Below are 13,903 nucleotides of genomic sequence, written 5' to 3'. Positions count from 1 at the left end.
CCAGAGCTATGCGGCGCTAGGTCATAGAATCATCCAACCAGATAGAATCAAACATTCTGTTTAACTCCTTTACGTCTATAACACGTACAGCAAAAGCCGTTTTCACACATTCCAGTAATGCAAACAAATAAGCAAAGTTAAGCAGACTATCGGAATTGCCACATAACATAGTTTCCAACCCCAATGTGTTTCAAAGAGTAAGGAACACGGTATAGAAAAGCAATATGGCATTGGGCACAGGCGACGTTTCCCCTTCTAGTCTCAAAAGGAAGTCCTGTACATCAAGAACTGCACGAGTTGACTACGGATTTTTTGATTATTTACAGCAATTTACTACATACAGAGAGATTAGAACATATTACAGAAAATAGAGCTGTTGTTCTATATCTGATAATGTAACTCATCAAATAACATACTAGTGACGTGGGTAAAGTGGTTTGCAGAAAATAAAGGAAAACACGTTATATGTAATGTCATATAAGCAATCAGTAGTTGCTTGGCACCGATTTTTCCTTCAACATAGTCTTCCATAACTTCTGTACAAACCATTTCTGAAAGCTTCATTGATGGAATTCGAAAGTAACCGGCCACAATTCACAATTTGTAACAACATAAACACACAACCCACGTGCGCTTTCCATAACATAAACACATGTTAAAGCCTCACCACAGACTATACCACAAAGATATTCCAACGCGCCTTAATTAGAACCTACGCTACTTTTAAACATGTACTTTGCCTTGCTCGAAGGCATCGATAGATGTCCCTGTTGTCAAGGGAACGAGTCTTAAGGCGGCGCCAGGCAGCCCGCATATGGGGATTACGAAGCGCCTCTTCGCTGAACTACAGCTAGTGTGGCAGGGTCACTTACTGCTTTCCGAACGAAAATACGAAAATCGACCAATGTTCACCGTGCCTGCTCCGTATCGGTCTTTATTCCCACTTCAAAGGGAGCGAATAATCGCTAAGCAGTGCTTTGGAGTCACCTCATCATATTCGTGCTATTGCAAATGCTCTTGGATAAACAATTTTTTTATCAACCATGACTCATTGTAACTTTTTGTGTAGTTATGATACAAAATTTTTCATAGCGTGCTATTGGGATTAACTAAGTCTGTTACACATGTGATTATTTTCGTTGACATAGTGAATAATCAGCAGTTATGTATATAAATGATAATAGTAGTGCACTTTTGGGTTAGGTCACTGTACCCGATGAATAAATCACTACCTAGAAGCTTTAATTATGTTGACATCAAAAGCAGTGCATATTACATTTTTATTTATTTGCTTTTCAACTTGAATTGTTTTTTTTTTTTTAGTTTTGAAGTTGTACAATAACGAACAAATGGTATAGAAATCGTCTATTCTTCTGACCATCACTATTACTCTAGCGATTCTCCAGATACTACAGAATATCTCACTGTTAATGATGTTGTTAGTCCATTTAAATAAACTTTATTTAAAAAATACTGTCTGCAATATAAAATGTTTGGTAGCTTTTTGATCATGGCAGTGCAAACCTCTGGGCCTATTTTGGAAATAAGTTGTGGTATAGTTTTGAACAGGTAGTGAAAGCTTTTAAAGTGTCGTCTTTTGCCAGAAATGTCAGATTAACAGCAGGTCACTGAAATTGCCTTTCCCCAATTCGTATTTATCTCCACTACAATTAATTCTGTAAAAAGTTCGTTTGCAGTCTGCAGATTTTTTCGAATCGTCCAGAAAATTTCTTTAACAAATCTGACCTTATGTGTGTGTGTGTGTCACTATGCTTATAACAAAACCATTATATTAACAGAATCCCTCTGTTAACAAACGAAAATATGTTACAGATGAAATTCTCGATAAATAGCTGTTTGCGACTGACGAATTACTTTTATTTTGAGGAACATTGAGAGGTGGTTATATTTCACATTCTGGTGTCTGAAAGTTCGTGATAAAAGCACACATAATAAAGAGACGTTTTGTACACAATGAAAAACATTAGAGTTGATGATAAAATCAATGAGCAGTAACAAACAGTTGTTTATCATGAGTTTCACCTCCCATGTATTGATAGACAAGTGAGCATCTCGCCCACAAGAAAATAAAAACAAATATTTATTTTGCATTAGGGGGACAAAATGGAAAAATCACTTCACACTTACAGTATGTTAGTTATAATAAAAACTATTATTTCATCAGACTTTTTCTGTAACTAGATATGCACTAAAATGGTAGCTGGTGCAAATATCACATCACAAAGGATGACACGTTTCTCTGATTTGGTTCAGTGACACTGTCTGCTTCTCTTTCTTTTTCTTGATCAACATTCTGCTGCAAACCATTACAAAAAATGCAACAGAACTATTAATTATAAGTTCGGAATCGCTATCCATACCTATCTGTACAGAGCTTGGCGAATATTCATTGTTGCCAAAGTGCTTGATGCTCAGCAAAGTGCGCATGGGTGGTGCGAAGTGCTAACCATTTTGTGAATGTTCGGTGAATGCTATGACGAATACCCCTTTCGCTCGGCTGCTCGGTTCTCAGTATTCGCCATATGCACATGTGTAGTACCGCTATTATTGCATGCACGCTGATAGCGTGGCACACGACGTCATTATGAAATGTACACGCTGTATCAAAGATAGCAGAGACCACATACAGACTTTTGTGATCGTTTGAGGCACTAAACTGCGGTAGCTATTTTTGGAAGCTGCTTAAAGGGCGAGCTCAAATGGTACATTCACTGCAATTTTGGAAGCTACTGTTGTGTGTATTTTCTTTGAAAATGTGCACCTGCAAAATTTTGGAAAAAAGGAGCCCACAATTGGCTTTTTAAATGGTAAATTTGGGAAACCATGCATCAACATTACAGTGGCACTGCCAGTTAAATGAAGTTACGCCATGAGAGAAGTACAATGTTCGAAACTCGTGAGGATAACTTTTTTTTAAACACAAAAATTGCCGCCAAGTAGCAGTGTGAAACAGAGTCCATAGTACCTCAACACAAGTAGTGAATTGCCCTCAGAAATGATTCAGTTATTAAAATTAAATACAGAAATGTCTAACGCCAAAGTATGTTCTTCTTATTGTCAAACAGTTACACATATCATATCAGTGAAATGTGAAGTCTTACTCATAACAATCCTAAAAGCTTAGGGCATGGCTAACGACAATGTGTTTAAGAAAAGCAGCCTACCCTGACACACGAAACATAGATCTAGAAGGGCATAACAGGCTATAGACTATTTTTCCAATTAGTTTAATATCTTCATCCTATTTTCGTCGAAAACAGAATTTTTCAATCCAGTATTCATCATTTGGTAATTACAATGTGAGTACTAGAGCAAATTTTAAAATGTGTTCAGTGTCAAATGAGTCATGTTAAGAAAAGTTTGCATTTTACTGATATAAAGAAATATTTGCAATTACTGTCAGCTGAGTACAGTCACTTCAGACTGTTATTTGAGAAAAAAATATCTTTGGTCACCTGTTTTCAGCAAAAATGCTGCAACTATGAGAAGTTAAATTTATCTTTAGCTGTGACTAATGACTTCTCTGATGTCTCGTGCCAAGTAAGTCAGACTCGCAATAGTCTATCTCCCTGGTCATACTGGAAAGCTCAAAGCTGTGTGTGGAGGTCAGATTCAATAATTACAGCATGTAAACGTCATAATGACTTCACACGTGACTATACGAGTGTGCAATTAGACTCACCCCCTGGGGGAACAGTCTAGTGCCACAAGAAGAAATTCAACTTGGTTGTATTTTGTGACGCCATTTGCCCTCCACCACTGCTGCCTGGAGTCTTCGTTTTGAAACAAGAGAATTCTGTAACTGTTATTGTGGAGTGATTTTGTGTCATGGTAGAAGTTGCGGCTCTTGAGTGATGGCATTGAAATTTGGGTGTTCATGAGTGCAACCGCAGTGCCACTTCACTATGCCGTTAGATGTTGTGTTCACTTTAGCTACACGTCTGCATGTGGTTTAAGCTAAATATAAGGCTAGTCGTGGGGGGGAGGGGGTGTTCATGTGTGCAACCGCAGTGCCACTTCACTATGCCATTAGATGTTGTGTCACTTTAGCTACACGTCTGCATGTGGTTTAAGCCAAATATAAGGGTAGTCGTGGGGGGGGGGGGGGAAGGTGCACAAGTATTTACTTGTGCATATTTGCTTACTTACATCAGCAAACTGTACTTGTCTCTATTCACGTTGAAAGGTGTGTATATCAGTGTACTTGATGCTGTTTCTTTAGCTTAGTGTAAAGTGACAATATCATCTTTCAATCATTTCCCATAGAATCAGTTAACTGAGTAGCAAGATGTATGTTCGATGGCACCAAAGTCTTTTGAATGCATGTTGGTATCACAATCTAATATTAAGAACATTAGTAATGCCACAAAAAGTTCAGCTAGGTTTACTTTGTTGCAGCATTTTCCTTCCGCTACCTCCACCGGGTGACAGTATTTCGAAACACAAGCATTCAGTCGCAAGTGTCGGGAGTAATTGCTGCTGTACTGCATTCATTTTCAATGTGTTTTAGTTTTATTACTGAAAAAAGTGAAAACAGTGATCGGCAGGTACCCTTTCACTGCTTCTGGAAGTACAAGTGGTTTTTCTGTTAAGAAAGAATAGGAATATACAGGGTCATTCACGAAGGTATGCAAATATTTTAATATGTTATTTTACAAGTTAAACTAATGAAAAAAATTCATATAAACATAGGTCCACAAATGCTTAGTTACAGAGCTACAGCTAATAAAAGATTCTTCCTGGAATTTAGCGACTTCGCTAATATGAAGCCATTGAAAAACTGTACGAGGTTAAAGCAAAGCCCGATTTTCATTTATTTTGTTGTTATTCATCTGGTCAATCTAATAAAATATGTCCCAGACATTATCTGCAGCGGTTTTCCAGAACATTCAGAGAAGCAAAGAAGTAGTTTCATAAAATTCTTAATTTATTAACTACTTTGCCCAATTTGTTTTTTAAATTCGAGACAATTGCTAAACATTTTCAAGTTATAGAGAATTTAATTTTGGAAACATGATGATAATAACATTAACTGAAACTTATGAATGTTTCAGATAATCTGCATTTACTAACACCATAGCACACGCAAATTCATGTTCAACTGGAAAAACAAAGATCGGTGTTAAGGAAGTTGTACAGTGTACATACAGTTTCACAATAAATATTCAAAAATGTCTCCACCGAGTTCAATGCATGTAGCTGCACATGTATGAACATATTTTGTTTTAGTATCGCAGGGTTGTTCTTAATTTCGTCTATTGCTTTCATAATACGAGTGGGTAATGCCTCCCATGTATCGACTTTTTACTCATAAACTATGTCTTTTATCCATCCCCAACACAAGAATCCATTGGTGTTAAATTGGGTGATCTGGGTGGCCACAGCAGCACGACTAATCCATTTCTGGGGAAAATGTTCATTTAAATGTGTTGTAACACCCCACCCGTCAGTTATCTGGTTTTGGCGTGTGTTCACCCCAGCTAATTGACTAACAGATCAACAGAGAGTGCAAAACTGCCGCAATATCGGATAATGCAAAGAAAGTAATAAGGCCCTGCGACTCCTGATTGAACTGCGGTTGCAGTGTTGACATTAATTGATTCAGAATTGATCACTTTTAATTAAGAAGGGGTGCACATTGATGCTATATGCAGCCATTGAACACCAGATGCAAATGTTGAACATAAGATTAATTAAGAAAGTGACTTGGGATTTCAACTACGTGATTGAAAACAGATGCAGTCGATTATCACAAATTTATTTTAACTTACGACCTTCAATCATCACATTACATGACTCTCCTACCAGGCAGTGGTAATAAATTGCGTTTGCGTGGAGTAAAGCTCGATAACTCAGAAGTAATTCCTAGCGACTGACCCAGGCATAATGCGAAGTGCGAGAAGAATTCTACAGTACACGGCCCATGAAACCCTCGTGGAAACTTTGCCGACGTGATCCAACAAATTAATCAGTGGCCAGAGCAGGCGTAATATCACCGAACACAGCGTGGTTATACGGCGTCGTTGTGTGGACGTCGGCCGACCTCGTGGTGCTGCAAGGCTGCGCTCGTCTATTCACTCCTAGCTATCTTGCTCAGTACATAGCTGAACCAAAACTTTCTATCTCCAAGCTCAATCGTTCCATTTGCTATGTCCTAAACTGCAGAGATGCTCACTCTTTCTCAGGCAAGCTGAGTAAAGGACGCCACGTCCGCACTCTAGGCAAGCTGGGAACGGAAGACCTCTACTGAGACTTCTGCCAGTCCGCTCTTCGCCTCGGGTTCCCCTCCAGCAAAATCACTTATGCCAATTGCAGTGCAAGTCGCGTTAATTATGCGACGCTTCCTAGCACCGACCAATGCCTGCTCTGGGAAGTGAACAAATTCCCACAAAATTTCCCTTCCTCTCAACTTCTTCTATTTAGCTCCCCCCCAGGCCACCCATCAAGGTTAGCGTCTGCACAAACACCAAGTTTTCCGGAATTCTGACTCCCAGGAGAGTACTTCAAACTCCTTGGTCCTACGTTCCCATCGGAGGCCGGCGTATTTCATGCTGTTGCTCTTCACCTGATTTACTTCATACTCTGCGGACCGTGAATTCAGCGTGAAGTTGCTATAGTCACGAACACGCATATTTTGACCTCTGTTGACCGCTCCACAGTAGCTTGCGCGGCTTTGTCGCATGTTTCACAGAAAATGGGACGACAGACTTTTATCAACAGGCGTACAAGTTCTCCATCTGTTTCCCGGTACAGCAGCATGGAGTTGGGGTCAACAACCCACTCACTGTCACTCATCTTAAGGCGGCTGGAGGCCGCGCACCGTTACCGCTTTCTCAGAGCTTGAGCCACCCTAAGCTGCCTATTGTCGCTTCCCTTAGCCGCTCCCCCGGCCGGCCGCAGTCAAATACTTCCCTAGCGTCCAGTAAAGTGTCTCGTTTCCACAAAGTTTTCATGTCATGTGAATTACTTTAAAACCATCACCCGACATTAATTATTTCACTACATCCATACTATACCCACTACAAGATGCATTGTGCCTTGTCAGTCATTTTGTTCAGCCCTACTGTTCGCTCTATGTGAGTTAGGTGATCTTTAATGACTTCATGTAAGGGGCATAGTTCTTGCCGTCTTACATAGCCCCTCTCTTCAAATCAATTTTGTAGTACAGGTGATGACTCTTATGGTAATACCACCTGTGGTACAGAATTAAATCTCAATAACTGGTATTTTTAATCCGTTTGCATGAGTAGTTCTGGGCGATTGATTACCACTGCCTCCTCTCTGAGGCAAACTCCCACTCATTCCTAGGGTACCTGCCTTCAGTGACTGGATTTACTGTTAAAGATGTGGTCATTATTTAGTTTAATTTTACTTTAATCTCTGCCGATTCCTGAGACAATTATTGGTCAGAGTGCTCAAAAGAAAACTACAATTATATTACAAGGACACACGTCGCAAAGGCCAAATACACATGTTTAAGCACCTCTGTGCTTGTCATTTGAATGGCAAAACCCGCAATTATAGCTTAAGGTCCATTCACTCTCAGTTATCTATCCCTACTCGACTTAAATTACTAAAAACATACATGAACAATATTCGTGTAACATTTTGTGAAGTTGATAGTAGTTGCTCTCATTAAATTATATGTGAACCCCCCTTTGACATTTTATAAATAAAGGTTTTTTTGTGTCTGTCTCTGGACGTTATATATATATATATATATATATATATATATATATATATATATATATATATATATATATATATAACACAAGCAAAATGACAAGAATCATTGCATATTGAGCAACCACTGTTGTGTATTTGTAACAAGGTATAAGTATGAAATCTTATTCTAACAAAAACAGACGTGGCATGACAAATATATGACGTTTTAACAAATGGCACATTTATAAAATCATAACCTTCTTATAACATAATTCATAAACAGAACAAATGAGTACTTTGTTGAGGTGCATGTTATTCATTTGAATCCACACTGACACACACACACACACGGCACAAGTTTCTTGCAGGAACGGAAGTGACATTAGTTCTGACTAGCAAGTTGAGGGATGGCTAACGGCTGAGAAGAGAGCGACGTCGATTATGGAGATGGCGCCACAGGCACCCGCATCTTTTTGAGGCAGGATGGCTCTCACCTAAGAGCTCATTGTTGACATCTTGTCCGACACGCCCAAGATCCCATCGGTGCATCTGTGATTGGTGACCTCTCGCAGCTCAGCCACAGGTCATTGCCCCTTCTATAGACGCTTTAGGGCAAGGGAGGGACCGTGATCAGATGAGAGCCTATTTTTTGCTCACGCCCTCAAAGTTGGTGTCATTAGGCACAAAAGGTCAGCTGGGCTGTCGCTCCACCTGACGTGGTGAGCAACAAATATAGAAACCTTCTTGTACCTCTTCATTGCTGCCCCTGATCCGCACTGTGTAGAGAGACCAGGACTGACCTCTTTGTCATACACAGAGGTGCTGGATCTCAGCTCTCCTTGGCTGCTGAGTTGACCACCGGCCCGTTGATTCAGGGCGTGGTTTGCATGCCATCATCATCGTCAGCTTTGTGCTCCCTTCATTGCTGTCGTCCTCGTTCCTTGGCAGTTCGTGAGTGGTGTGCCAGGTGTCGTAGCTTCAACTCCCTCTTGCTCAGTTACACCACCTTAACACACTAAGACAACTAATTTTAGTACATGGAAAGTGCTCATGTTTAACCATCAGTACCATACATTTTTTTATACATAAACATAAAAAATGTACAAGACAACTTGCTTCACAGTCGTTCACACACACACACACACACACACACACACACACACAATCAAGGGGTAGGGAATCCATATTATCTGGACAGGATCCCATCACCATTTCTAACCACCAATTCCTACGACTAACACGGTGTTGGCCAACCCGACTACATATCTACTATTTATTACTTTTTACCTCTAATCTTGTTTTTTCTTCTGAATTCCCTATGTGGCAGACGTCCCTCTTATTGTGCCTGCGAACATGTAAAAGACACAACAAACTTAGACATGTGTCAGTCTTACCAAGATTTTTTGTTCGAAGTTTGGTTAGTGCCCTTTATTGTGTTCTATTGCGACACTTCTTCTCTCCTCTATTTTCTTCCCGTTTTCTCCTTTTGTCACGAATGGTTTTATAAGGCCTGTGAACATGTTTCGGATTAGCAATGTCACAATGTTACACTCACAGTTGTTACACTATCTTGGTATCAACAAGTATTTCTGGCGTATCAATGCTGCTGTTCACTCTGTAGATGATTACATCCGGTTCTTTTTAACATGCACTGGGTGCACTAATTCACGCAACTGTGCGTAGCTGTCCACCTCTTATGTATTCATGGGCATACAAGATGCGTTGGTGCGTCCTCGTAACGACCTACGGGACTGGCCACCTTAAATATGTTCTCCAATGACGGAAATACAACTATGGGGAACTTTTCTGTAATTTACAGAGTTCCTAATCCATCTTTTTTTTTAGGGGTACACCCAGAAATACTTGTTTTTTCCATTCTTTAATCATGCGTTTTTACAAAATACTCTAGTGCACTTTACTTTCACCACATCTAGAGGCGAGATATCATTATTAATAATGAAAACGCAAAATATCGGCACATATAATCGAGACATTCTACCACTAAGCTCAGTATATACACAAAAAAACAAGACACTTTAACAAAACCCTTATTCTAAGCCTATATTTACTACGTCCGCGCACTGGTCTAGTCATTCGTAATCCTGCCCGTTAATGTGGGATGGACCAGGCTTCAGAGGGCGGACTTCGACAACTTCCTGGTTGTTATTTTGGTAACCAATATTCCTGTTCCTTCCCGATTGCTGATTACCGCCCCACGTCCTTTGTAATTTATTATGTTGCACCGGAGAGTGTCGCTCATCTTCTGTGTACCTTCTTTTCGAGTTGCCATTACTCTTATTTTGATTGTGGCCGTTGTAGTTCGGCACTGACCTACTATCCCACTGAGGACCATTATTGCGACGGTTGTTATTTTGTTCACGCTGTCGGCGTTTCTCCCGCGCCTGTTCCTCTTGAAATGCGATTTTACAGTTCGCGCAAAATACCCTTAAATACCTCAGTATCACTACCACAACGACCGGCAAGTGATTATTGAAACAAGATGAGAAGTTTCATGTAGCATAATCTGTTGATTTCCGCACTGCTACATGGGTTGTCTAGGTACTGGTTCCTTTTTTTCATATTTTCAAAAAATTTGACCGGACTCCGGTACCCTGCCCCTATCTCTGGACATCATAATTTCTTGTTTGATCCTTTCTTGGGTTTCTTTAGACCAATACTTGCCCAAGAAGGCATTTTTGAATTCTTCGAACGAGACGCTCGTCTTCGCTCCAACACAGTGTTTGCAGTATGTATGTGGAATGAAGCTATTACAAAGCATGCTCAAATAACGCTCGCTGTTCACAGTTTCGTCGAAGAAAAAGGGTCCAATAAGTCTATGACTGGAAATTGCTGCCCACGCTGTAATCCTCAGAGCATAATGTTGTCGTTCATGAAGCACTTGTGGGTTTTCGGTGGCTCAAAAGTGTACATTTTGTTTGTTAACCGGACCGTCTAAATGAAAATGCGCTTTGTCTGAAACCCAAACGTTGTTGAGAGTTTCTTCCCTAGCCTCCGCCCACTGAGCAAACAGTAGACTCTGCTGCTTGTGTTCTTCAGTGACCTGCTGTGCACAGGTCATCTTGTATGGAGGTCACTTTTAAGAATGCGTTGAACGGAGCGTTTGGATATTCCCAGTTGCACTGCTGCCTTTCTACACGATTTCCTGGGACTTCTCGTACCGCTTCAATATTCTCCAGCAAACAAACAGGCTTAGGCCGAGGTCGCTCCGCTTCCAATACTGTTGCTTCCTGTACAAATTTATCGTACAACCTGTGGATGGTCTTCTTCCAAGGGACGCATCGTGTGTTAAACTGTTGTCGAAAACGACTCTGAGTCACAACAAGGCTTTTCGATTCATGAAAAAGTAACACAACTGCCGATCTTTGCTGTGTCGTCATTCTTCCATTGTCAGCCATTGCTGCTTACTAATCTCCTAGACGCGGTATCGTGCATTACACGTCATTTCGTAACTCATTTGTTTTTCCAAGCTCTGCTGGTACTGCTGTAGAGACCCCAGTGGGATATCCAATGTGTGACGTAAAATGTGAAAGAAACAATTGGTAATACATTTCGTGCTCCACCCTGCGGTTTATTGTGTTATTATCCAAAGAGTTACGGAAAAAAGGATACAATTTTTAAATGGAACAATAATTGTTTCTATCATGCACTGGAATCAGTAACACCAGCTGTGTATACATCAATTTAAATTGCATTCCTACCACCTTTAGTTTGGGAGCTACAACCCTTCAAAGTTTCAGGGGTAGATACCACAAACTGTACATAATACATGGCTGTGTGGTGGGTGATGGATGCTCTGGCTGTGGAAGTTAATTTAAATGAGATGTTCAGATGTATGTCCATGTTCCTGAATGCACAAAGCAATGCGCCTTCTAATGGATCCATGGACGAGATGTAAGATCGCCAGTGTCACGGAGCAACATGCATCCTCGATGCACCGTTTTAGATCATCTTGGGATGTGGGCTCAGTGACATAAACACGATCCTTTAGATATCCACACAAAAAGAAATTTAATGGTGTTACATCAGGCAACCTTGAGGGCCATGAAAGAGGACCATGCGCCCCAACCACCTTCCTGCAAACCTGTTGTTTAGTTCTTCCACAACAGCACGCGTCGAATGGGCTGGGTAGACATACAGGTTCAAGGAGACCACCCAAGCTGCGTCGAATGGGCTGGGTAGACATACATGTTCAAGGAGGCCACCCAAACTGTCGACTATACATTCGCGATACAACTCACCTGTGAGTGTACCTGGGAAATAGTGGGGACCGATGATTTCATCCCCAAGGATTCCACACCATGCATTAATAGACCACCTACATTGACGGTCGACAGGTCGTACCCAGCGAGGATTGTCTGCGGCCCAGTAGTGGATGTTATGGTGATTCACTGCACCATAATGTGTGAACGTAGACTCATCAGAGAACATAACACCTTGTAAAGACTCCAGTGTGAAATTACTCATGGCCCATTCACAGTACGTAACTCTCGCACGGAAATCGTTCCCATGCAGCTCCTGGGTCAGTGACAGGTGGTACGGGTGAAACCTGTGGCCATGTACTATACACTACACAGATGTGAGACTGACACCAGCGCCTGCAGCAATGGCTCGTAAGCTGACATGAGGATCGTGGTGTACTGCAGCTAAAACAAACACCTCCGTCTCCTCACTTCTTGCAGTTCTTCATCTATTATTGCAGTGCATTACCAAGCGGTCTGTTTCCCGAAGTCGTTGTTTGGCACGTAAGAATGTAATGGCTGATGGAGCTCTTCACCAAGGATATCTCAAGGCATATGCCATGGCTGCTTCAGTGGCATCGAGTTGGCACTCGCCGAGCATCTGCAGCATGTCAGTGTACTCGTTCTTTGTGTATGCCATCTTCATCTAATGTCAGTAACTGCAGTATATTGAGACCCGTTTGTGTGGCTCGAGTTGTCGGGTATACGGCCGTGTCCGGCGACAGTCGGCAGTCTAACAGTGCGTCGAGGAAACTTCTCGCTCCATAACACCGGCGACGTTACAACTCGGCGGCACCACATTTAGAAGGAGCATTGCGTTATGTGCAGCATGTGTGGCATATGTCCAAAAAATTCTGAAAGGTTGTAGCTCGCAAACTAAAAGTGATAAGAATGTAATTTAAATTGATATATACACAGTTGGTGTTACTGATTCCAGTGCATGATAGAAACAACTATTGTTCCATTTAAAACATTGTACCTTTTTGCTGTAACTCTTTGGATAAAAACACAATAAACTATGTTCATAGCTCCGCAGACAGTGTAACGTTTCTTATGGTGACCTACTGCAATAAATATTTCTGTCACCTATTAATTCGTAACTTACAAAGGCAAACACATTTAGTGAAAAACTGTGTCATGAAATTTTAATCCTGTATAGCTGATGCCAGTAGGAACCAAAGTTATTAATGTTGTGTAGGTCGATAACATGCAATTTTTAAACTACAGAAACTTGGTGCCACATGCTCAGATTGGCCACGGGACTGCACTGTTTCCAGATGCTCTGGATAACTCATGACCGCATATACTTTGCCTGCCAGACATCGCGATGCGTCCACACTTGGTTAGTCCCTAAACAAAACCCATATACTGTGCCACCATGCTTACTGTATGACTAAATCACATGTGACGTGTGTGTTCCGAAGCGAAGCTTATGTGTGAATGCCTCTGACACGAAGTGGAGACAAACAACAAGACCTATTCGACACGTGTGCAAGTCACATTGGGGCAGTGACAGAACGAGAGACGTTTGCATGTGTGAACTGACAACCATAGCACTGCCCGTCAACTGACAAATGTTAACATGGCAATCCCATGGCCAATCGGAGCTCATGGTGCCAAGTTTCCGTAGTTAAAAAATGATGCGTTCTCGACCATACACTACATCAGTAATTTTGGGTCCTACTGGTATCAGCTATCCAGAGCCATATAAACTACACGATTTGCAAGACCAAGCATTGTGTAAATTGTGTATTAAAGACTGGAAATAGCTCCCGACTACAGCTGTTAAACTAAAAATTAGATATTCAAAATATCTATATCAACGAATACAGTAAGATTCTAAAATCTTGAAATGGTGGCATATATGGTCATGATATTTACATGCCAGCTGTTGGTTATTTTTCCATTACAAACAGCATTTTCGTCTGCAAGTGTTATTCCTTTTATAAATGTGTTTG

General features: G+C 41.0%; 1 protein-coding gene across 1 annotated transcript in view; it reads right to left on the bottom strand.

The window, feature by feature from the left end:
• Positions 1–672, bottom strand: part of LOC124805161 (nucleolar protein 6) — a 137,413-nt gene extending 136,741 nt beyond the window's left edge. The window contains exon 1 of the mRNA XM_047265641.1: positions 547–672. Within this exon, the coding sequence (XP_047121597.1) occupies positions 547–564 (18 nt within the window). The 5' untranslated portion in view covers positions 565–672. The remainder of the gene's footprint in view (positions 1–546) is intronic.
• Positions 673–13,903: the final 13,231 nt, after the last annotated feature.

Source organism: Schistocerca piceifrons, chromosome 7, assembly GCF_021461385.2.
Source record: "Schistocerca piceifrons isolate TAMUIC-IGC-003096 chromosome 7, iqSchPice1.1, whole genome shotgun sequence".
Taxonomy (NCBI): Eukaryota; Metazoa; Arthropoda; class Insecta; order Orthoptera; family Acrididae; genus Schistocerca; species Schistocerca piceifrons.
The sequence above is the reverse complement of the archived record's forward strand: the minus strand, read 5'-3'. Positions and strand labels throughout refer to the sequence as shown.